This window comes from Onychostruthus taczanowskii, unplaced genomic scaffold (assembly GCF_017590055.1).
Source record: "Onychostruthus taczanowskii isolate IOZ18803 unplaced genomic scaffold, ASM1759005v1 scaffold68, whole genome shotgun sequence".
Taxonomy (NCBI): domain Eukaryota; kingdom Metazoa; phylum Chordata; class Aves; order Passeriformes; family Passeridae; genus Onychostruthus; species Onychostruthus taczanowskii.
The window spans coordinates 1,209,352-1,234,125 of NW_024504566.1; the positions used below are offsets into that span (position 1 = coordinate 1,209,352).

The 24,774-nt window shown below is 40.5% G+C and overlaps 1 protein-coding gene across 1 annotated transcript in view; it reads left to right on the top strand.

Annotated features, from left to right (window-relative positions):
- ANKRD26 (ankyrin repeat domain 26) overlaps nucleotides 1–18,718 on the top strand; it is a 44,181-nt gene extending 25,463 nt beyond the window's left edge. Inside the window, 13 exon segments of the mRNA XM_041421045.1 lie at nucleotides 653–1,606; nucleotides 3,151–3,303; nucleotides 4,250–4,425; nucleotides 4,624–4,717; nucleotides 5,810–5,884; nucleotides 7,032–7,166; nucleotides 8,076–8,188; nucleotides 8,607–8,748; nucleotides 9,350–9,631; nucleotides 10,345–10,580; nucleotides 11,291–11,537; nucleotides 16,086–16,131; nucleotides 17,203–18,718. Coding sequence (XP_041276979.1) covers nucleotides 653–1,606; nucleotides 3,151–3,303; nucleotides 4,250–4,425; nucleotides 4,624–4,717; nucleotides 5,810–5,884; nucleotides 7,032–7,166; nucleotides 8,076–8,188; nucleotides 8,607–8,748; nucleotides 9,350–9,631; nucleotides 10,345–10,580; nucleotides 11,291–11,537; nucleotides 16,086–16,131; nucleotides 17,203–17,324 — 2,775 coding nt within the window. The 3' untranslated portion in view covers nucleotides 17,325–18,718.
- The last annotated feature ends 6,056 nt before the right edge of the window (nucleotides 18,719–24,774 follow it).

A 24,774-nucleotide genomic window follows, 5' to 3' on the forward strand; every position in this document is an offset into this window, starting at 1 on the left:
TCATGGACACTATAAAAAAAAAGTCTTGAAATGTTTAATGAATTTATTAAGAATGTGAAATTCTTGGAAGATTTATTTGTTCTTGACTGTGCTGCCCAATAAATATAGGGTGAATATGTTTACGTGGAAAATAATTTGTATAATAAACAGGCACTATACAAAGACTCTTGCATTCCAGGGATGATTCAACTGTATAGCCAACTTTCAGTAATGCCAAAAAAGTATTAAGACATTTAAAGAGGAAAATACCCTTTTTAGCCTGGTAAAGAGAGATTTTACCCAATTGGTTACACTGCCAAATTAATCTACAAGGGAATATTTTAAAGACATGCACACACAAGAAAGCACTGTTATTTTATAACCTTTATACCTGAAACATTTTAAGTAATTTTATTATTTAGTTGCTGGTTTACCGAAAAAAAAGGCATTATGTATTTGGCGTGTTTATTTATGGATATGTTATGCTTTCATTCTGTGCCTGCATTGGACACATGCACTGGTTCATAGAGCAGCTTATGTCTTATCTGAAATTTCATTCTTATCTTGGCAGTCAAGTTGCACTGTTAGAAACACTAAAATGGAGTTTAATGCTGAAGTGGTTTTGCAGATTTATTTCCCACCTGGATATTTATTCATGTTCCCTATCATTCAGGAATCCGACACTGAGAGAGAAAAGGATCTGTTGTACAAAAATCAGTTACTGCAAGATGAAATTGCCATGCTAAGACTAGAACTTGATCAAATAAGACTTAGGCACCAGGAGGAAGAAGGAAAATATTTAGAGGAAAATGAGACCTTGAAAGAAAAAAATGAAGATCTCCAAAAAGAACTTAAGCTGAATGAGGAAGCCTTAACGCAAACAGTTTTTCAGTACAATGGACAACTGAACTTACTAAAGGCAGAATCTGCAATGCTAACTTCCAAACTTGAGCAGACAAAAGAAAGCAAAGACAGACTAGAGACAGAAATTGAATCATTTCGTTCCCGCTTGAACACTGCTGTGCAAGAACTTGAACGTCACCAGTCATCCAGAAGCGATGTTGAACGAACGTTTCAGAGGGAACGCGATGAATGGCTTCGCTTGCAAGACAAGCTCCATCATGACCTCTCGGATGTGCGAGACGCCAACAAGAGCTTGTCTCAGCAGCTGAGTAAAGCTGAAAGCAAAGCTAACAGTCTAGAAAATGAGCTTCACCAGTCAAGACAAACGCTCAGAGAGAAAACATTGCTTTTAGAAATGACACAAAAAGAATTAAGTCAAACCCAGTGTCAGGCAAAGGAATATGATCATGCTCGACAGCAAGAGAAAGACCAAGTAAACAAACTTACAATAAAGCAGGAATCCATGCAGGAGCGATTGGCCCAGCTCCAGAGTGAAAACCTTTTGCTCCGTCAGCAACTGGAAGATCTGCAGAACAAGGGGATCATCAAAGAAAAAGTAGTTAATGATGTGCAAGATCGGTTTAATGATATTTTTAACAAACTCAGAGCTGATACTGAAAAGCAAGTTTACCTAGTGGAAGAGAGAAACAAGGAATTAAATGCCAAGTGTACTGATTTAAGGGAACAAGTCTTCAAATATGAGACTGACAAAATAGAGAGAGAGGTAAAATACAGACTTACAGCAATTTAAAGTTTTCCAGTTCTTGAAATTATTTGGTGTTTCTAAAGTGTATCAGATACAAGCCATATGCATGGGACTAGATAATGATGATTTGTTCTGGTTTGTTGTGTTTCTCTTGAAACTGGAAGGGTTTGGTAAATGGGGTGTTGCTGCTCAGATCTGAGCAGAGAGCAGAAAAAAGGTATCCAAGTCTGCTTTGATCAAAAAAGGTGATTCTTCTCTAGAACTTGTCGTCTGTTTTTCTTAGTCCATTTTTTGCCCTACAGAATTGGTTTGGGTATTTGATGATATTTTTAAGTATTGCACAGATGACACAAGTAGGAGTGATGTAGAAGAATGATCCAATATGTGACAGTTGAGAAATGAAGATGCAGATGAGTGGATTGTGTAAGATGGACTTGTATTAAGTTCCTGTCGAGGAAAAACATTGCTTTTCCCTAAGTTGCTGTCAAAATTGAAGAGTATTTTAGTGTCCAGGTATTAATTTATGAATATTCTGGGGCTCTAAGGGGTCTGCCTAGGGAATGCATCATTATCTGTGTTCCTAGGAGTAAGTAGGGTATTCTATAATTATAGTGTTCTGGCCAATTTCAGAGTAATGTTAGAGTAATGACTTAAAAATTGCCTTACCCATTTTGTTTAATCTCCCTTACTTTCTAGAAAATAGGAACTAATGAAAGTCAGTATTTAGACACACTGGTGTACAGTTTGTTGCCTTTTAGTGATTTGAACAGTGATTTAAAATTACACTTCCTTCTTCCTAACAAGTCCGGAATCTTTGAGTGGGATAAATACAGGCATGTGTGAGACAACTGCTTTATTCTTCATTTGTCAGTTCCTGTAAGGTGTGTGTGGGGAGAGAACTCCAGCAATACTGGCAGTCATTTTAATCTGTGAATTGCTGTGTATTCTTCATACCAAAACACCAGGTTCCCTCTGAAAGTACTACATCTGTGTAACTGTATGAACTATCCAGGTTTTTGCAAACCTAATATGTCAGTATAAAGACAGCTGTTGTTCTAAAACATACTTACTAAGACAGCTGTAAGAGCATGTGATCCAACACATTCTTAGAGTATATCTAAAGAGAGCTTTTAGATATAGGTATTCATTTAATTATATTTGTAAAATGTCGGAGTAGAACAAAGAATGATGTGATACCAAGTCCTGTCTTTGGTGAACAAAATAGAATCTGTAGTCAGATTATGGCTCTCGCATCACAACAGGTTTCTTTGGATTATGTTAGTAAAATTCCCATGATTGCAGTGTGTTGCAAGAAGAACAATACCTGGATCTTTTTTATGTATTAGGAAACAGAAATCCTCATGAACAGCTGCTGACAGTTTGGGGGTGCTCAGCTGAGAAAGGTGGAGAAGTGATTGTCTGTGCATATGCCTGCTGGTGACAGACAATTTCACTTGAGTTCAATTCAAAAACAAGTCTAACTCTATAATCAAACAAGTCAAAGTAAAGGCATTTTTTATATTCTTACGACTTTATTCATGCTCATTTAATTGTTTCATTAGGGCGTGATCAGACAGCTGCAGCAGGAGCTTGCTGATGCTCTTAAAAAGCAGTCTATGTCAGAAGCTTCACTCGAAGTTACTACGCGCTACCGCAGTGACCTGGAGGAAGACAAGCTGCACTTGCAAAAGGAATTGGAAAAGGCTAAAACCAAGGTACATAATGTCTGTAGTTATAGCAATAAATCTTAGGGTGGCTGTTCAAAGTTGGATTGGATGTTGTCCTAAAACCCCAGGAAAAAATTAAACAGGATAGATGTAATGATGTGTGAATCAATTGCATTGTTTTATAAACTTAGTGTCTTTGACATGCGGACATTATGCCCTAACTTGGACAAAATTGTTTATTTGCGAAGGTGCTTTTCACAATGAATTTTTGTCTGTATTATTGCCTTGTTACCTTTGGTTTAGCCAAGCAGGTTGTCTGATTTCTGAATAACAGTAGAAGTATTGGACTGCTGTATTTGGGTATTTTTATGCTCCTGCTTTCCCCCTGCCCCCACTCCCCCCACCCTGCCCTGTCACCAGGTAACACTTCAAATTCTGAATGCTTTTGTAACTTACTCTGCATTTTTCCCCTTTGGCCCTGCTATAATTTGCCATCCTTAAATGGCTTTCCTGCAAGGAAAGTATAAGCTATTTCTTAGTTAGGGACCACCTTTCACAGTGTTTTTCCAAGTTATGGGCGTATGGAGGCCTTGGAGTTCTAAAAGGAAAGTAACTTAAAATCTAATCCTTATGAGGGACTTCTGAAGTCACTACAGACACATGAACGTCTTAATTCATGTTTTCACAGAGGAGCAAACAAGTGAATACAAAGAGCATCCCAAGTGACTAAAAGGGTCAGAGCAGCAGTGTCAGTGCTTAGAACTGTGCTCTAGAAAATCCATGGAGGGATGGGAGAGGCTGCTGTAGAAGATTAGGAAGTAACACAGCTTGTGTTCATTTGAAAGTAGAAGCTTTGAAAGTACTTGAGATGATTACAGTTCTTTGGGCAGTGGGCATGGGCAGACATCTGCAGCATGTGAATCCTTGGGCAGCAGCTGACTGCCCTGTATAAAAGCTCACCTGACAACTGTGCATCCTTTCTGTGACTTTACAGTTGCGGGAGGTGGAAGAAAAGTATCTTCAGTCTGAGCATTGTGTTCGTGACTTGAAGAATGCCTTGGATGGTAAGGAAAGAGAAGCAACAGCTTCTGCCCAGAAACTGCAGGACCAGCTGTTGGCATCTTCTGAGACTAACACTACTATAAAACAACTGGAAGAACACGTGCAACAGTAAGAGAACACAGTGGGGCGAGGTATCTGTCACTTGCAGGATTGGCTGGAAACCACAGCATGGATAGGTAGCCTTGTTGCATCACAGCAAATTATTCAGATTTTGAAAGATGTTCTTGTTTTTTATTATTTTGCACTGTTCTTTTGAAATTGGTGCTCTAGCAGATTTTTATAATAAGACCTGCATTTCTTTTTAAGCCTTGAAATTGAAAACACCAGATTGGAAGCCACTGTCCAGCAACAAAACAACAGGATTGAAGCCCTCCAGAGAGACCTGCAAGCCTCTACCTCAGTAAGCTGCTAATAAATTTCCATTTTGGTGACTCCTAAGCCTAGTTACCTATTTCTGTGCGGAAATTTTATGGTGAGGTTTTCCTGGAGAGCCAAGGGGATCTCGGTGCCTGCATTTTTCTGAATAGAGGCTCTCGGGAAGCAGCTTGCTCTACTTTCCAGCCATCCTGTTTCAAAAATTTTCCCATGCTGTAGCAAGTCAAACATAACCCTCTAAAAGGTAAGGATTTGACAGCAATGCACTGCTATAACTATTGTCTGCTTTAGACCCTTCATAACATCAGATGCTGCTTTGGGGACCGCAATGTGCTCCATTTAAGGTATTCATCAAGTTAACTGGTAGAAATTCCACAGGGTATATTGATGCCAAGCCCTTTATGCCAGAGACCTGGCTGACATCATCAGACTGAAACAAAAATTACGTGTACCAGAGCTTTTGCTGTGCAGAATTGCTTTTTCTTTGGCTACTTGCTGTGTGTCTATTTTTGTGAAACAGTGAACAGGACTGATTGTGGCATCTGCAAAACTCAGTGTGAGCCTTGGAATTTACCGCAGCTTCTACACAGTGGGTAATTTTACCTCAGATAAGGTGCTAACATCTGTGGCCTGAATTAAGATGTATTTTTGTCATTGCTTTTTGTATTGTAGCCACTGAACTAGGATTCTTGTTACAGCTGTAGTTGTCAATTATAGCTGAACATATTTTGAAAATCACTACATGTGATAGTCAAACTTTGTGATGTACTGATATTGTCAAGAGAACTGGGAAGGCAGTCACAAATCCTTCCACTTTGATTAATAGGGCATGATTTTCAAGTGTACTAGGGATGAGAAAAGCTACTCCTGCCTGTTCTCATTGAGGATTCTTTATATCCCACATGGTTTCTCTCTCTCTCTGCACCAAATGGCAGAGGTGATGATTGCTAACAATTTTGCAGTGGTATCAAGCTAAGACCATTTTGATCATTGTTGCTGGGTGTAAATTATGTAGGAATAGAGAGGTGAAGTTTTGTGTCATACTTTTGTCAGTGAGGTGTAACTTCAGTCTAGAAATTGATAGTGTGCCTTCTTGCTTCTTGTAATGCTTCTATAGGTTCATAACCGCCTGGAAGACTTGATAATGAGCTTACAGACAGCACAGGCAGCTGCAGAGGACCACCACAAGCAGGTACATGACAGGCTTCTGTGAACGACTGTTTTAGTCTTTGAATTTTTTGTGTATAGGTAATTGATGAAAAGATCATGTGGGCTGTGTAAGCACACAGCTCTTAAATACCCATCTGGTTTTAGGGCAAGGTACCCTCAAGGGAAAAGGCTATAAGATTCCTCATTTTTCTACTTCTGTGTTTTGTGTGTGTTGTGGTGTGCAAGACAGTTGTGTTCATGATTGTGATTCATCTGGTGAATACTCTTCCCCATCCCACCTGCAGGGAGTGAGCCAGTGGCTGTGAAATGCTTAGCTGCCTACCAGGGTTAAGCCATAGCAGATGACTGATAGAGTGCATGTTGTGGACAGCATGGAGATCTGTGGTTGAAAGCTGAGAGAGGAGAGCAGACTTTACCAATCCATCTTTTCTGTGTAATTTTGTCAGAGCTTGTCTTGAGGCCATGTCCTGTTTTTTTGTGAGACCCAGTGTTTTACCTCCTCTATGAGGAAAGTCATACACCCTAAGGATTTTTTTTACCTGAGACTCTGTGTTAAGTGTTTTGTCATTTTCTGTAGCCAGTAAACATCTCTTGTTTATTCCTTTTTTGCTTTTGTAATTTTCTTTGGTTTTCCCCTTAAAAAATGCCACTAAAAGCATCTAGCCAACTTCCAGTCTTTATACTTGAACTGAATCAGCAAGTTGTGTTCAACTCAAAAGCATCTGTTAGGCAAATCTTTGTCCCTTTAGACAGAACCATCAATGTCAATTTCAAAACATTTTCTTGCTCTCAGGAGATATACAGCTGTCACAGAAGCCATGAGGGTAGGGTATATTCTGTGGTGGGCACTAGAGAAGACTATATTAGAAAGTATGTAATGAACTCCGGAGAACCTTTGGAAGAAAGCTGCAGGGTGATTTTGTGTGTGTGTTTGTTATTCCCCAAAGTTCAACCTCATCTAACCACCCCTATAGCATTCATTCATTTTACCATCTTCAGTTTCTCATCTTGGTTATGTTTCCCAAGCTGTGTTTTACATTGCACATTAACATTAACCATAGATATTGGATGGGGAGAGGAGAGAGTTTCCATTTAAGTTACAGCTTTCTGTTCCAGTGTTTTCTCTACGGTCACCTTAGTTTCTTCTTCTGGCATTGTTGCTTGTACAGGTGCAAAAGCAGAATGTGCTGGCTCTGACATCAAAGGACTTGCAGAGCATGTGGGAAGAGCAGTTTAAGTCAAGATCTAACCTTGAGGAGCGTGTTGCTCAACTTGACAGGGAAAAGGCAGACCTTTTTGAACAGGTAAATCTAGAGCATTCTCCTGAGACCTAAGCCAGTACCTGAGAGAGCCACATTAACCTTTTGGTCAAGTTCTTAGATAAAGAGCATTTTTTTATTATCCCTGCCATTCAGGCTCTGGATATGTTGTGATTTGTGAATCATCCAGAAAGCAAATGAAAGCTATCTGGGTATCTTGTGTAATTTCTGGAGTGATTCTCTTTGAAAGAGTTCCCAGTGTGGTTTGCATCAGTTGAGCACATCAAGCAGGGCTTCAGTTCCCCAGGTCTTTCTTGGATTCCTTCTGGCCATCTTCTGACCCCTTGTTTTCTGGGCAGGGTTGAAGTATTTCATTTTTCCAGTGCAGTTCAGGGAGGAGTAGCAGCATGTTTTCAGGGTTTTGCATGCTTAAAAGCCTTGCAGAAAAACACAGTGAAGGAATTTTGGGGAAATGAACCTAGTGCTTGGGAAACCAGAAATGACTGACAGTTGCAATGGGGCAGTCTTTCCCTCTTTATCTGTAGAGGAATAAAGGAAGTACAAAGCAACTAGCACAAGTAGCCACAAAGAAGGGGTGGAAGGAAATAGTATATTGAAAAAATTCCCAAAGATCAAATTCCTCTGCCTGCTTATCAATAAAGATCCCGTAAAAGCTTTAGATTAATTTGTATTCTCCCATGATAAGCATACCTAAATAATCCTTACTATGAGTTGAGAACTCTTGAAAGTAGTCCAATATCTTCTCCACCTTTGTTTCAGTGGAGGCATCTCTCTTTGTTCTTCAATATTGGCCCAGTTTGCTCTGAAACATAACATGTAACTTGGCTAGCAGAGATGGATTGCAGCTTCTCCCTGGAGAGCACTAGAGACGCATTGCACGGAGCTATTGTTCTTACGTGTTGTGTGTGTCATGTGTCTTTTCTGTTTTGAAAGTGTGAGAGTGAAAGAAAGAAAGTGAAGAAACTGATAGAGTTAAAACGCCCAGTTGAACTCCGTCTGGACCAAGAAATGAGACGAAACTTAGAATTGCAGAAAGACTTCAAGAGGTATGACTTTTTCATATGGTGAAGAGATATCCCTGTATAGAAGTCCAGTTTTATTGAGCTGTAATGTCAGAACAAGTATACATACTCTGCGAGCAAACTGAAGTCTTGTGTTAGTTCCTGCAAGGTACTTCTGTGTGTGAGCTTATACTTACTTATAGCTGCAAGAGAAATTGCCAGTCCAGGTTGCACTGCAGTTCTCCGAGGGTGGGGAAGGTCTTCAATTCATCTTTTCAGCTGAAATTTGGATGTGCCAGGTGATTTGTGGCACAGGAAGAGCAGGTTTTTTATCTTCAGTTCCTGGTACTTTCAAGTATGTTAAAGATGAAGAAAGCTATTTCTGCATGCCTTACTGGAGAGCATATGGAAAAGGTTGCTTATTCCTGTGTTTCATTGTTTTCTGAACTTATTTGCTATTTAGGTTGAAGAGACTTCTCAATAGAGCTACAAAGAAAATAAAGGTGTATGAGGAGAGAGAAATGGAGTCACAGTTTAATTTGAAGGGAGAAATGAAGAGCAGATATTCTGAAATGGTCAGTGAAGTTGATAGATTGAGAACAAAGGTGAGCTCTGCTTAATTTAGGGTTTGTTTGGTTGTGGTGTTACGTCTTTTCAAACCTGTGTGAAGCTTTGCCTGTATTTCTCGTCATGTTGATGATTTGTTTTCCTTGGCTGTATTTTTGATTTGATTTGTCTCTCTCAATGGTTTTTCTACTGTTAGAGAAGCAGGTCACTATACTAATACTGGTGTAGTTGTCCTTATGGGTAAAGATGTATGTGCAAAGCAGCATCTGCAATGGCACCAGAAGGGCAGACTGTCATGCAGAGGAAGGACAAGCCAAGAGTGGCAGCAAGGCTGGCAGGGTCTGTGACCTCATGGTCCATGGAGCTCACCAAGAAGAACACAGGCGCTCACCAAGAAGAACAGAACTGGCCTGGTGACAGCAGGCAGGGTCAGCCAAGAGAGCAGATCCTCAGGGCAGGCCTTAGGGGTGGGCAGTTCTGCTGTCCTACCAGGACATCATGTCCATGGGCGAGGTCAGGGCTGAGTATGCAGATGATAAATACAGTCTCCGTGGACAACCCCTTTAGCAATTTTAACAGAATTCACTGCCTCTAAATGCCTCTAAGTTTCTTCTTTTTTTTTTTTTCCCCCATATACAGGTTGCTGAACTTTCCCAGCAGCTGGACATGGAGTCTAAAAAAAGCATGCAGCTAGAAGGCCAAAACCGGGAATTGCGAGAAGAGCTATCTACTCTGCATGGGAACTGTGAAAAACTGGAGAAGAGCAAATGCCAGCTGAGAGAAGAAGTGGCAAAACTCCAACATCACTTAGAGACTAACATGGTGGATCACAGCCAAATAGAACAGTATAAAAGAGAGGTTGATGAACGAGCAGGCCAAGAAATAAGACAAAAACTACAAGAAGTCAATTTGTTTTTGCAAGTGAGTGACTTTCTGACATATGTCTGTAAGCACTCTGTAGACTTTGGTTGTGGTCACCATTTTTTAGTGTTTTGCTTTGAGTGGCCGATTCTGTGTGTTAGCATTGTACTTGTGTGTGTGTGTGTTAGTATCTGTGCCAAAGGAAAGTGGGAGATGGGCATATGGTTGGGCAGGAGTGCAGGATGTGTAATGTGCCAGCAGGTCCCTGAATCAAAAGCTTGCCCAAGGTAGGTTTCCATTTTGCAGTGCTTGGGGCTGTCTCTGTCCACTGGTCTGCTTCTCACTGTTGATGCTTGAAGAGGTGTTGCACCTTCCAGCTGTCACAGCCAGACCTACAGGTCCGGTTTTGTCCTTGCACATGGGAGAGTGCTCAGAAAACAAGTGACTGAAGTTGCAGGTGTGGAGATGGGGAGAAGCTGAGGCATCCTGCTAAGGTCTTTGAGGAACCTGTTCTCCATGCCCTGTCCTATAGACATAATGCCCTTTCATTAGTAGCTGTGAATAGTGGTACTGGTTTGGGCTTCATCCTGAGTGAAAAGAATTATTTACCCTGGTGGTAGCTTCAGGGTTCTGCCTTGATTGCTAATGCTAGTGAAGAGGCACAGCTGCCTCTGCGAGCCAGGCTGGGCCCGTGACCTTGGGTACTTGCAATTGACAGGTGGGGAGAGTTCTCTTTTTCTTTGTGGTGGTTGAAGGTACACTGTCTCCTCCAGGCACAGGCAGCCTCCCAGGACAGACTAGAAAACATCAGAGCAAGTCATCATGCTTCTCTAAGAAACCAGCTAAAAGACAGAATTAGAGATCTTGAATGTGAATTGGACAAGATAAAAAATACTCAACAAGACAGTACTTTTCCAAAAGAATGTGTACAGGCAGAAGTGGAAAAGTACAAGGAGCTGTATCTGGAGGAAGTGAAAACGAGACGATGCCTAGCCAAGAAACTGGAAAGGTAAGTCTATGCTTTTTTTGGACTGGTAGTAAGAGACTCCTTTTTCTTCATGCACATTTCTTGTTAATTCCTCTTCTACATCTGGCCAGCATTGAAAGCCTATGATGACATGTTTGTGGGAAAGGTACCTTAAGACCCTTCCCGTTTAGCAGGCCTTCATTTCTCTTTAGTGTGATCATGGCATTAACGGGAGGCTTTTCAAGTTGATGTTGTTTTAACTGGCAGCTTTTTTTGCTAGTCTCTATAGTCTCATCCTCTGTATAACAGAAAAAATGAATTTCATGTCCTTTATTGTTTGAATAAGGGTAGGCCTCTCAGAGAAGAGAATTCTGTTCTGTGAAGGAAAAATAGAAAAGATCTTTTTTGGCTTCTGTTCAAGCAGTGGCTCTGAGCTTTGAGCTTTCCTTGGGAAGGGGATCCAGCCCAGAGTTGTTACAGAGGTGATGTACCTCCCAGAAGAAGTTGTGTAAACACATGGCTTTCACAGAAGGCTTTGACATGCTGAGCACTCCTAAGCGTTGGTGATGCTGCTCCTTGCACCTAGTGCGACGTCTTAGAAACAAGACCTCCAAACAAGCTCAGGTCAAATGATGTACTACTTTTGGAGGTTCTTCATCTCAGAAGTCAAATAATAGTCAAGGACCTGGAGAGTAACTTTGGGAAAGTGTTGCTAACAAAAGTGACTGTTTGTGTGCTTCCAAATGTTTCAGGGCTAATGAGAGACTTGAAGAAGCCAATGCTAAGCTCTTCCGGGAGCGCCATAAAAGCAAATCGTTAATCACCAGCAGCATTGTCAGCGGAGGTCTGGCTGCAACTCCAGTTCTGTATTCAACTGCACTTGGACATCTTAGCAACAATTTGGGACTGAGCAGAAGTCTCAGTCTAGGAGGAAGCTTCCTCACCCCAGCTGAGAACACGTTATCCTCAAGAAACAGGGTTGCAGCCTTTGTGGCCAAGGTAAGCATTTTTAAATACCGTTCTCGACTCCTGCTGAAGAGTAGCCATATGCAAGGTTCTCCCTTTTAGTCTGAAGTTAGAATCCATTTATTGTTCCATGCCATATTGTGTAATAGGCCAAAGCAACTGCAAATCCTCAGAACAGTGCACAGTTGTACATTGTAAGGCTGAAGATTTTTGGTCATCAGAGTTGTAAAAATTTTCAAGGGGGTAAAGGCTATAAAATATTTAAGTCAAAGCAGTGAACTGGCCATGACATTCTTTTACAAGAGAAACTGTGACAAGGAGTACTATGGCATAGGGAGCTCCCAGCTAAGCTCATAATGAAATTCCAGTGTATGGTATGGCTAACCTGTTTAAAGTGGCTAACATCACATTGAGAGATAAATCCAATCAGACATCGCTGAGACACTTTTTTCTTCTTCCTTGATCTTCACTCCAGCAGTTTCTTCACAGAACTTGCATTAGTATGTTAATACCAACAAAAGGATGCTTCAAAAGTAGGATGATATGAATGGGATGGCATAACTTTGCTCTTACACTTCATTGCAGAATACATACTAAGCGTAGGAGACATTTGTTCTTGTAGTTCCTGCTATGTGTTATTTCATGAAATGGTAAAATTACCTACTCTTTGGCAAGTCTTCACAGCTTTCTGATTTTATAGCAATGCTGCAACCTCTGCAATGCCTCTGGTCCAAATATGCCCTGTAATTATCAGTCACTGTTATAGCACATCCCTCACAGAAGGCTGAACATTATGCCATGAAAACCCCACACCAATAGTTGTAATTACTGAGAGACCCACTTAACATGGCTGAGTTTGTCTGTTGAGTCATTGTATTCTGTTGTCAAGGGAATGTGACAAGTATTTCCTCACTTTTAAGTCCTTCTTGGTTTGATGGTGCCCCCGCATTGGTAAGAACCCATTTAAACAATTTGTCTACATAGAGCACCTGTTCTACAAAAACAAGCCAAGAGAACAGATGGGACCAAAGCAGCACTGGAAATGCATAGCTGTGGCAGTTCCAGAGATGAGCTTCTCTGAGTAGCTGTGAACACTCTTTTGAGGGCAGAGGTGGACAGACATTACTGGAAGAGCTCATGAAGTCATTAGTACTGTATCATCTGCAGGGGCTATTCTGCATACAAGCACTAGAAGGGAAGGAAAATTGCAGGACCCACTGTGAAAGGGAAATAAAGAGGAGACCAGGAGGGGTAGGGAGCACAGAACAAGAGAGGGAAAGAAAGGACAGAGATATGGGAGCAAGACATTAAAAAAAGGCAGAAAAGGAAACCATTCCTCTGCTAGGCAAAAAAAAGTTTTGTCAGTATCAAGATAGACACATGCATGGGTTTGCTGCCTTCCCCTAAGTAGGGAAATTTAATTACAGAAATTAAATATTTCTCCAGGCTATTTCTTAGCTCATTGTTTTATACAGCTGCTAATTAATACAGATGTATAGTTCAAACTGCTGTGTAGACCTCTTGAATGTTTTTTGAAAAATGCTTCCAAATCCACTTGTGAAAAACATTTGAGCTGATTCCAAGACAAGTCTGCATTAGATCTGAGAATGGTGATACTGTTCCCAAGATCTTGGTGTCCTGACTTCAAGAGCACCCATGGAGTTTCTTTCCAGAGAATGTGTGTCTCACAGCTTTGAGCATACTCTCAAGGAAGTTGTTGAAAAATTATGTATGACATTTTCCAAGTCTTAAGTTACTGATTTCCAGTATTTTCTTCTTAATGTGAAGGCTTTCTTCTATACTCACATTCTTTCTTTCTAGTGCAGTTTTGTTGGTAGGACTTTGAAGTTCTCTCTGCTCTTGTTCACAACCTATGGTTGTTGTCACCAGAGGAGCTGCAGATAATTCACTCTCACTATACACAGTTTGTCTTCTTAAGATTCCCTTTGAGCTCTAATACTGCATCAAATTCTGAAGTTTTACTTCTTGAATAAGAGTGAGTCAAACAACTGCTATACCACAGAAAACTTACCTATTTCTTACCATTTCAACCAGGTTCTTTTAAGAGAAAGATGGAAATCTCAGCATGCCAGATTTCTCTCAATGAAAGCAGTAGGGTGGTGTCTGGGACTCAGATTTCCTGCTGTGAATTTATCTGCCTTCATACTAAATTGAGCTGCACATTCTGTTGTGATAAGTCTTCCTGAAATCTCCAATTAGGGAACTGCTGAGACTGTCATGGCACCACCTGTAGCCTCAAGTACCTCAATATTCAGTGTGTTCAGCAAAGTCTTAAAACTTGGTCTCCCCTCTCTGAGTCATAAATAGGAAGTACTGTTAGTGATCTGTGTACCAGAATTTGGAAATGTAGTGCATAGCCCAAGGCAGAGAATGTCTGTCTACTTGCTGCTATTATTGAAAGAAGATTTTGGGACACAAGGCCACTTGTTATATTTACAAACTGTCAAGCTACCATCCTAACAACTATACCAAAGCCTGCTGCAATTGAATATGGGTGTCTTGATGTAGAAAAGAATAGTGAACTCTGCTAGCTGCAACCAGTGTGAATTGGTGGATTTATGAAACCAGTTTCCCTATATAATGTGGGAAAGGGAATGTCAGCTCCCTACGCTCTCTCTCAACTTCCGTTCCTTTTCTGGTTTCATTTTCCAAATGCCTTCTTGTATTTTAGTGGTCTTTCTATTGTGACCTTTTTTCCTTGCCTCATGTACATGTAGGCCATGTTCTTGTGTCTCACTGAAGACTTTGAACGTAAGGCTGTTTTTCTTTCTCCAGATCCTTAATCAAAAATCTTCTCTCTCTTCTCTGCAGCCAGATATGTGACAAGGTTTGTAGCCTGTACTGTTTAACCTTGGGTGCTATTGCAAATGTTTTGTCTATTTATGCTGCTAGGTTTGATTCAAACTTACTGATGCATTCACATTGGCCTAAAGCTGGAGACACTTTGAAGTTGCTGGTTTCTCTTGAGTAAAAGAGTGACTTGTTGCTGAGTAGTTCTGTGCTTTATGTCTTGGTGAAGTTATGGCTTCTGTGGTAGTTCAGCTTCTGTAAGATGACACGGTATGTATGGATTTCACCTCTTCTGATGGAACTTGGTTAAACTAGAGGAGAAGTCTCTTTACTGCCCTTGCCTGTTCTGACAGTCAAAAAGTTCTGGGTAGCGACAGCAGTTGTGTGTGCAGTAGCAGTACTGCTCTGAAGTTGAGTTCCTAGACCCTGAGTATCATCTCATGGAGTCTTGGAGGATCCAGCTTACCCCGTGCTCAAGAAGCTCCGTGGGTAAGGAGTAAGTCAACATCACCTCCTGAAACAGAATTACTGAGATGGTGACTGCTGCAAGTGACCCAGTATGTTACTGCCTGAAGAGCTATAAGCAGTGAGAGGTACCTGCTCAGGACACAGACACCGACTTAAGGAATAGTGGAATTTACTATAATGTAAAACTGCAGTGAATTCTGGAAGGATATGCTAAGCTAAACAAAGCATATAATCATTAGCAAAGAATTATAAAGCACAGGCTAAGCAATGCACCTAATGATTACTATGAAGGAATGCCTATAGGGGTAAAGAAAGATGCATCACCAGTTACTGCAGTACTTTGCCATAATCCAAGTCTGAGACACCTCAGCTGCCAGGGGAAGATGTCACAGTGAAAGACTGGAGAACCAAGGTAACTGGGAACTCCTGTGGTGCATCCACCTTGAAGGCCACCAGGCTCCCCCAGCTTTGCTGTGAAAATAGGCCAGCTTTTATACTGTTAAAGAAGTTGACATAATGCGTAATTTCATTCACCTGTTGGCTTTCTCCCAGAGTCTGGCCAGGGCTCAAGGAGGAATCAAGGGAATTGTCTTTCATCCTATACCCCCTTGGTTAGGCCAGATGTGGCCTCATCTAGTTTCTAGATGCAGAAAGGTAAATGCATCTTCTGCCAATAAATGCACACATATAACAATACTTTGCTAATGAGCAGATATATATAAATAACATTTCGTTGGAACGTTCATCTAAAGTCAACTTTGGCTCCAGGCCTACTGTTCAGGCCTCATCAGGGCCTGTTGTTCAGTCCTTGGTACTTCATGCCTTCTCCAGAGGGGGCAGGAGGACAGTGGAGACATTGTCAGTCCTCAAAGGTGTATTTTCATTCAAAGGCCTTTTCCTTCCTTTTCAGAAAAATCCATGTGTTTGCTTTATTTCCATGCTTGAAAAAAACATGAGGCTTGTGGGGGAGTTGTTCTTTTGGTACCACTGAGAAGACTTTGGCTGCATCTCTGTTACTCCACACCCCTGGTAGTTAATACACACAGACAAGGTTGCCTAAGATTTGTCTACTCCAGGAAAGAAACAGTCACAGCTCTCTCAGCCTTTCCACATAGCTCATCTGGTCCAGGGCCTTGGGCATCTTCTTGGCCATCACAGGCCATCATCTCCATTTGGGATGATATTTTTAGGTTTTATCACGTTGTCCGTGGGGTGTAAGAATGTTTTAGGAGTTTTAGCAGTTACATTTGGGTCATATTATGGATATTATGTCTTAACTGTATATTTGATGTATAATTCTAGGTACGACAGGAACTGGATGAAAAAATCACTAAGGAACTGAAAGAAGGTAATGTGTCATTACATTTGGAGTGTTATTAAGGAAAAAGGAGTCCATTTCTAAGTCTTGATGTCTTTCAAGCCATTGTTTTCAACTTCTTCTGCTAAGAACAGAGATTTTTTTCTTCAAGCTCTCCAGTTTAGACTTGAATGTGGAAAATTCCTGCTTCCCAAAATACTGCATAGAATGTTATGCACTTGCCTAGAAAAAAACAAGCAAAAAGAAAATTCATCCACTGCTCCACACAGAAACACTCAGCTTAGGATGAAGTTGCTATTCACTAGAATTAATCTCCAGCAAAAACATCAAAGAAGCCCCCAGATTTTTACAGATCTTTATAGACTGCAGCCATCCCTTTCCTCCCTGTACATGGGTTGCATTCAGTGCTAAACCATACCCTACATATTCTCTGCTGTTAGATCTTGATTTTTCTTGCTAGGATTCATGGCTTGTCTTTGTAGCTTAGGTGTTGCAGTCAGTCTTGTTTTGAAAAAGTAGAAGAACATGATCAGGGATAAAAGACAACATTTCTTTGGGAAGAGATCATTCAGTAGTGCTTAGGCAAACATGAGTTCAATGCTCACAACATGGAGCATAAAACACGCTCTGTAACTGGAGGCCAGGCGTCCAAAGAGGAAATCCACTTGCTTCATGACAGTTGGTCCTCCAGGGTCTCTGCTTTGCAGGGACTGCAGCTGTGTAGTTGTAGTGTTGCAATAAAGCATGGCTTTGAATGTTTAAGGAAAGCAAAGACTTCAGGTTGAAGAGCTCTGCAAGGGGCTACATGAAGAAGCACTGTTAAGGGCCCCTGGAGTCTGTGGAGTCACGCAAGCTGTTCAGTGTGTAGCCTTTGGAATGTCTGTCACTAGCTTTAGAAATCCTGTTGACTGATAAGCACATGTGCACAAATTATGTTTCTTCCTATTTGCCCAGCTTGTCCCTTGTTAGGTGTCTTTGGAAATTTTCAAGTCATGTTCAGATTTGCAGACTGTCAGGTTATGTAAAATCTTCTTACAGTGTCTTATTTCTCCCTGTCTGCTGTAGAAGTAACATAAGGAATCTTGTGTCTTTTTCCCTCAGCCACTGCTGAACTTGAAACTGGATGTGCTGGATCTTCCAAAAACCTTCATGTGGACCAGGATCCCCTTTGCAGAGCAATAGAAGAGTACCGTGATGTTTTAACCAAAAATTACATGATTTGAATGAAATGCTGTGGAAGGCTCTGAACATTTTTTGCTTTTGTAGAAAGCACATCTATGGTTTCCCTTCTCCCCAGTTCAGATGTAAAAACTTGTTCATTGCAGTCTGAATATAAACTTACTAAATGGATGTCCAGCACAGTGCACTCATCTGTTGGGTTTTTTCTGCATAGCTGGCTTCTTTTGCACTCACAGTAAGAACCACATACATTTTTTTCTGACCAGCAGATTGACTGATATGGGCTCTTGAACTTGACAAAACTGTCAGAAATGTTTCCTCTTATAGTAGCTTCATTATGTTACATTATTCATGTTCTGTGTTTTAACAAAAGCATTCCCTTTGTTCTGTTTAATCCTTTCACTCAATGTGTTTGTAAGTTCTCCAGTGTTATTTCAATGTTTAGGACATCATTTGATGTTCTTAGAGCCCAATGCTTCAATCCTGATGAAGTACTAAGTTCTGCTAATTAACTTAGAGTGGTGTTCAAGCTGGAGAAAAGGGCACTTTGCATTGTTGTCACTTTATGCAACATAAGTTTAAAATGACTGTGACTGTGTAGTAGTGCCAAGTCTTGTTTTATGGTCTTTTTGGTATTTTTATTTTGTATCACAGAATGAGTGAAGTTGGAAAAGACCTCTGGAGGCTATTTGTTCTAGCCCTCCTGCTCCAGGACCACCATCTTTAGCTAGTTTCCCAGATGTGTGTTCATTTTTTAATTACTTAAAAAATGGAGACTCCAAAGCCTCCATAGGCAACCTGGCCTCATGATCAGTCACTGTCACAATACACTTGAATATCATGAGGGATATTTAAACTCAGTACCTCTCATGGTATTGGTGTTGATTTCTGTATTAAAACTTGCTGCAGCTTCAGACTTCTGCAGCTCTTGCTTAAACACTTACGGTACACCTGAAAACACTTTCAGTAGGAGGGGTAGTAAAGGAACATTAATATCATCAACACTCCTCAGTACTCTCCAGAACTTGTGTGATAGGATCCTCAGTCTTTCTGTTGCTGCTAGCAGCTGATGATAGAGTGTCTGTAGCAAAAATGTGGTGGAAAACTGATAGCAACCATATAAGCAGTTTTACTTATTTCAGGGAGTTACTGGTTTTTAATTAGGATGTGTGTTGTCATTTTCCATCTGCAAAAGTCACCCGCAGAGTATAGAACCAAGTCCCAGTTCTGGAAAAGTAAGAATAATTGTACTGAGATTAATCAAGACTGAAAGAATTTGAGGGTTTTACCCACTATTTTAAGGACTTGAGTTAACAGATAGTGAGAAAAGCATTAAATGCTGCTGTAACACTCTTCCTTTTTATATGAATATATTTTTGTGATGCTATTACACTGTATTTAATTTAACTTGATATTTAATAAACTTTGCAGTCTAGAACATGGCTTTGTTTTATTGTTCCTCTTCTTGACACTGCTTTCCACCCCTTCCCTGCTCACAGAACACTCCAGTGCTCACAGCTGCACCTTGCCTGTTCTCCTTGAAGAGACTGGCCTGCTGCAGATGAATGACTCAAACACTCAGCCATTTGCAGTTACTGCTCAGGTGCTGCAAGAGACTGCACTGGCTCAAACAATCAGCTGGGTCCTTGACTAGTGATGCACAGAGTGGCCTCCCCAGTGCAGGTGGGTGTGCACTCCTGAGGCTACAAACTGGGTTTCCAGATAAGGGAAGAGGCTGGTAAGAGGCAAATCCTGCAAAGGGGGTAGTCCTTCTTACCATGCCAATATCTTCCCTTACATAATAGCTCAGCTGTGAGAACTCCCTTCTGAAGTACCATAGGATGAAGGTATTTATCTGGGCTGATGGGCCATGATTAATTGAGCTATAATGGGTAAGAGACAGCTGCAACACCTTAGAAGATGTCAATGACTCATGAAATGTCCCATGATCCAGTACTGCATCATCCAGGGGAATTACAGGGGCCTTTCCACCTAGACTCAGCTAACATAAACCCCATGCACCTGGTGTTTTGTGGGCTCTGTCCTCCCCACCTGATGGATACAGTCTGCAACCACATCAACAGGACTGCAACCACCAACAAGACAAGAGAACCAACAGGCTGTCATTGGCGCCTATGGGGTGGTGATACTTCTGATGTTTATTCTGTTTCTCAGTCTCTCTTTCTCCCTTCTCTCCCTCTCCTCCTCCTCTTTTTTCCATCTCGCTCTACCTCACATTTACTGTTAAATAAAAATCAGGACTAATGCCTTTGGCATATGGTCTCTCTTGCACCTTTAGTCACGCAGACGCTTGTCTCTAATAATTTTAATAACTGGTCAGATCTTAACAGCCAGAGGCCAGGCAAATGTGTCCTGTAGTAGAAGCTTTGTCATCTTAGAAGTTTCTCGCTTCATTAAATTACTAAGGCTCAGGTGGCCCATGGCAGAGAGCATGGGATCTTCAGTACTTTCATAACTAATGCTGTGCTGCTTAAAGACCCAAGATGATGGAGGGCATTGCTCAGGCATTCCTGTGTGTTGAAGAGTGGCATTAACAGTAGGGTAGCCTGGTAATTCCCTTTTAGCTAAGGGCGATTTTGCTGCCATCTGCATTTTGCTGGTGAAACTCAGAAAAAGCATGATTAGAACCAAACTCAAACTATTGACACATACAATGTAGTTATAAAACACTGTACATGTCTTATCCATAAATGAAATGGATACATACAAACATATTAATGTTTGCCTTTCTTACTCCTTTCTGCATTGGCTGGACTTCCATAAAATGGTGAAATCAGAAGTTGCAGCATAAAACTCAAAATTACTTTATGGATGTTATAAATGATGCAAGAAGTTAAACTAGTCTCTAGACAAATCAGCGAGCTGTCCCCCTCAGCCACATAATGATCATCACTTAAATTATAACAAGCGCTCTGTTCCATTTCTTATCAGAGACTGATTCCACTTGGATCCTGACAATTTTAATTGAATGGGAGCTGATGACTTTTCACAGAAGCTGTCTTGAAAATCAGAAGTGCAATTCGAGAGTGATCCTACCTTATTACAATTACACAAAATAATCTTAAGTCTTTCTTTTCAAAGTCCTTGACCATTTGCACTTCCTAGATTTAAACTGCACTTATGCCTGACTCTTGTATCCAGGATGAGTTAGGACAACCTGTAGAAGAAACACAGCAGAAAGCAAGAAGGCTGCTTCCGTTCAGCACTGATGAGCGCACACGTTCATGGATTTTGCACTTGCACTTTAATCATGAAAATCATTCTGCACGCTCCTACCACTAATGATCTGATTGTTAGGAGAAAGGCTGGCCCCAGTCCTATTGACTGTTTACATCCTAACGTGCTGGTTTTTAAATCTGTTTCCAAACTGACTGAGGTTCTATTGTCTGATGCTTCCTCCACAGCAGCACACATTTTCAATCAGCACCAGCTCCTTAGCCATAATCACTTCCTGCCTTGGCTTCTGTTCAGTCTTGTAACTCAGTGCAAAGCAGAACTGTACATTTGGTCTGTGTCTCCGTCTCTCTGGGTGCCTCCCAGTGAACCCCGGCCAGGTCTGTATGCATGAAATGGTACAGATGAGGTGGTATTTACACGGCAGTTGGCAAGAAATGGTTTTATTAACTGTCAATGCTACAAACCAAATTTGAAACTATTATAGATAGCTGGGGGGGAGGGGGGGGTGTGTGTGCATCCTAAACAGTGCTGAAGTCTGAAAATTACACAAGTAAGAATTACCAAAAACTTAAGCATAAAAATACAAGTCAATAACCATAATTAAAAAGTAAGATTTTAGAATAGGACGCTTCCATATAAAATTCCATTGCCTTAAAAAATTTCTGAGTAGAAAATGTTTTCTCACAATTTCTCAGTATTTCTTATAAGATGATTTATACAGATACAATAACTGTACCTGTGTTTAAGTGAATTTCACTACAATGACCACTGATGTAAAGCCCAACTTTGTTCACATGCAACAGATTTCCATCCTAGTTATTTCTATTTTTCATGCATTAGAGTACTTCAGGTGCAACTTCTTCAATTTCTCCACTGAATAATTTCCAGTCACATTTCTACACAAAGCACTGTAATCATCACTGCTGAATTCAACACTAAAGATAAAATAAACCTAGAGTATAAAACAAGACGGCAGGAAAGCCATTAAAGAGGTTTTAGCAGACAAAAGCAGTGCATGTACATGTGCTTGCCCTCTAAAGCAATGAAAGCCTTTCATCTAAAAGTGACAGGAGCCGGAAAGAAGTTGAGCACTGAGTGAAATTTTTTGGCATCCGGTGGCACTGTTAGTGATGTAAGGCTGAACGGCAGCAGCACATTGTTCCAAGCAAGTTCCAGAGCTCCTGGAACGTGCTGCAATGCTCCAGGAAGGAACATTAACAAGTAGATAAGTCCTGCTTTTATGGCTAGTAAGCAGGTTTTGGCAAAAGTCTGAATGCTATTGTGTTTTCAGCTTTGGTTTTCACCTGCGTCAGTGGAGCTTTTTATTTTCTTCAGGGAAAATGCTACTGATGTAAGAAATATCACATTTCAGCCATTACTGTAAAAATTACAGAAAAAAAAAAAAAGGCCCCTGAAAAGGATTCAGGAAAAATATAGCACTCTGAGAGAGGCCATCAGAAACAGGATTGCCAGAACGAATACCTGGCTCTTTACTATCTTCTGTCATGTGTTTTTGACCTAGGTCTGGTATACACTTTCCCTCCCTCACCTCAATAATCTTGAACTTCTGGCATACCTGGGTTTCATAGTTATTTGTCCACGAATACCTGATACTTGAAGTTATAATGCCTTATTATTTAAGCAACAGAGAAGTCAAAACTAATTGATATGACACAATTTTTCTGGCTACTTCAAGTTCCACTTAATCCACAGAATTACTTTCAGTATTCTTATCAATAAGCTGCAGTTCTCTCAATTGGAAAGCAGAAATAAAAATCCATTAGTAAAAATTAGTAGACTAGCATACACAGGTGCCACAAATGTATCATAGACCAAATATAACTAGCAAACACACCTTGGTGTTCTAACTGGCATTAACTCACATTCAGTTTCCAAGTCCCTTCAACTGAGGCTTGTCCTTCTGGAGAAGTGCTGTTGTGGTCATTGTAATTTAATCCCTAAAGGAACAGCACATGACTTAGTATTTGTCACGTTAACAATGGAATAAATTAAATCCTTTCATACCAATGCATGGAGAACACAACCCTGGTATTTAAGGATAATTTCTATATTAATCTCCAGAACAATATTCTCAGCAGAATGCAGCAGCATTTTTGCAGCTAATTGGCAGAATTGTGTTGCCACGGGTACAAAACACCTATTCAGGCACACAGATCTGGTACATCTCCTACGAAAGTAGTATGGCAATGGCCATGAGATAAACACCATCAACCTGCACTTCATCTTCAGTTCTAGCACTGAGTGTTTGATGTGTATCTCAGCTGTTTCCTTATAAAATGGATTGAAGAACAAACACTACCTCCAGGGCAAAGGACAACAGGCTATAGCTGATAGGAAAGGTCAAGTTTTACAGAAATTATCTACTGTGGGATTACATCCTCAAAAGAGTATCCATGTTCTTTCAATCCAGTACAGCCAGTAACCTGCTTGCAGGCCATACAATATTTGAAGCACTTTGATTGCAAGTATGTGAAAGGGACAGGGAGGTAAATTTAATGTGGATTGCAGTTAGAGAAATTGCCCTTGGAGCACAGAAGGTAGTTTCTGTGTTTCTTCATGCACACCAAACTAATTTACTTAATCTCTTCATAAACCAGCTCATTCATTTCACTGGAGGATTTTTCCACTACTAGTCAGGAGTTGTCCTTTCACTCCAAGAGCTCTACTAACCAAACAAAAGGAGGAACTGACCAGCCTATGACAATGCAGGAAATTTAATGGCATACGACAATTACCTCCAATTCAGCATTACTTCCTTTTGGCCTTAGTATCACCTTTCTCTGCCCTTCTCATTTTTGTACAGTATGTTTATTAATCTGCAAGGACTCACTGGATTTTATTGAATATCACCTCTTATTTACTGAAAATTTAATCTAGGCTCATTGCAGGAAGACAGTTTCAGGAAAAAAATGTTCATGATCTCAGCAGGGCTCTTCACGTACCCCATGGAGCCAGCTGACAGTCACAAAGCACCAGCAATCAGAACTCTTAAGGGGCACCTTCAGTTCCAGAAAGACAGTTACTCTTTTTTTGTTAAGAGTACTTTTCTCTCCAGGAAGAATAAAATAAAGGCTTTTAGCAGACAATACTACTTATCTCCCAGAAGAAATGTGCTTTGCTACATTTCTACAATCAGTGTTAAACAGGAGAACCTTCAACCCAGCCAGCTGGCACACAGCGATCAACATTCCCCTGCTCAACACAGAACTATTATCTGCGATGCTCTTTTCTCACTCCATCCAGTCCTCTTTCATACCTCTTCAGCATCTGAGTTTTCCTCCCAAAAATTCAGCTCTACTTTATTTGCTCTGTTGTACCTTTTCACTACCTTCAATGTGCTTGCAACACTGACTGCAGTTTCTCTAGTGTGAAGACACAAGACACACACACAGACTTTACATGTGCTGAGCTTCCACCCCACTCTTCCTCTGGGGACAAACACTCTCTAGCTTTCCTCAGAATCACTAATATCAGGCCATCAGTCTATGTCCACTTTGTGGTTTCAATTGCATTGGTTTTTTTCCCATCTTTCTTCATTTATGACAACAATGACATAAATTACTCTCAATGGTGATCTGCTTTTTAGCCTAGACTGTGCTACAGTCTTGATTCAATGAAAATAGTCTTTCAGACTGGTTATAATTCAACTTCATGCATTAAATATTGTTTTACTGAGTGATTTCTCTGCACCATATACTTACAGGTACCTAGTTAGCCACTACAGCTTAGAGTCCCTGAAACTTCACAAAACTTTAACAGCATCTTAAAATTTTCTTTATCAAGTCCTACATTTGATTTCAAGAAATCCCTTCTGACTAGGTCTCCTGGCTTTGATCCCTTCACCACTGCAAATGATGTGTTTGAGGTAGATGGTCTCCAAAATGCATTAGCATTCCATGATTAATCTTCAACATAATTTCTCAGCTATAAGACAACATATTTCCATAGTTTTTCCAGTACTACTAGAAGTATTCAATCCATGTGTTTCAACTATAAACTCTCCTAATACATCCAACAATAAGCAGTGCATTGAGAATCTGCTCATCCTGACTCCACTCTTTGCCTCTGCACTTTTTGCTGAGCTCTAAAATACCTTATTTAATAATCTGTTGTTCTTTATCAATACAATTCAGTTCCTATACTTTTCTCTTGTGAAGGTATCAGCATTTCAGTAGCAATAAGGCTTTTTTCTTGACTGTTTAATGAAACTGATTCTCTTGACATAAACAATTATAGCCACAGTTAGTACTGACTTCTGGTAATCACAGGAAAACC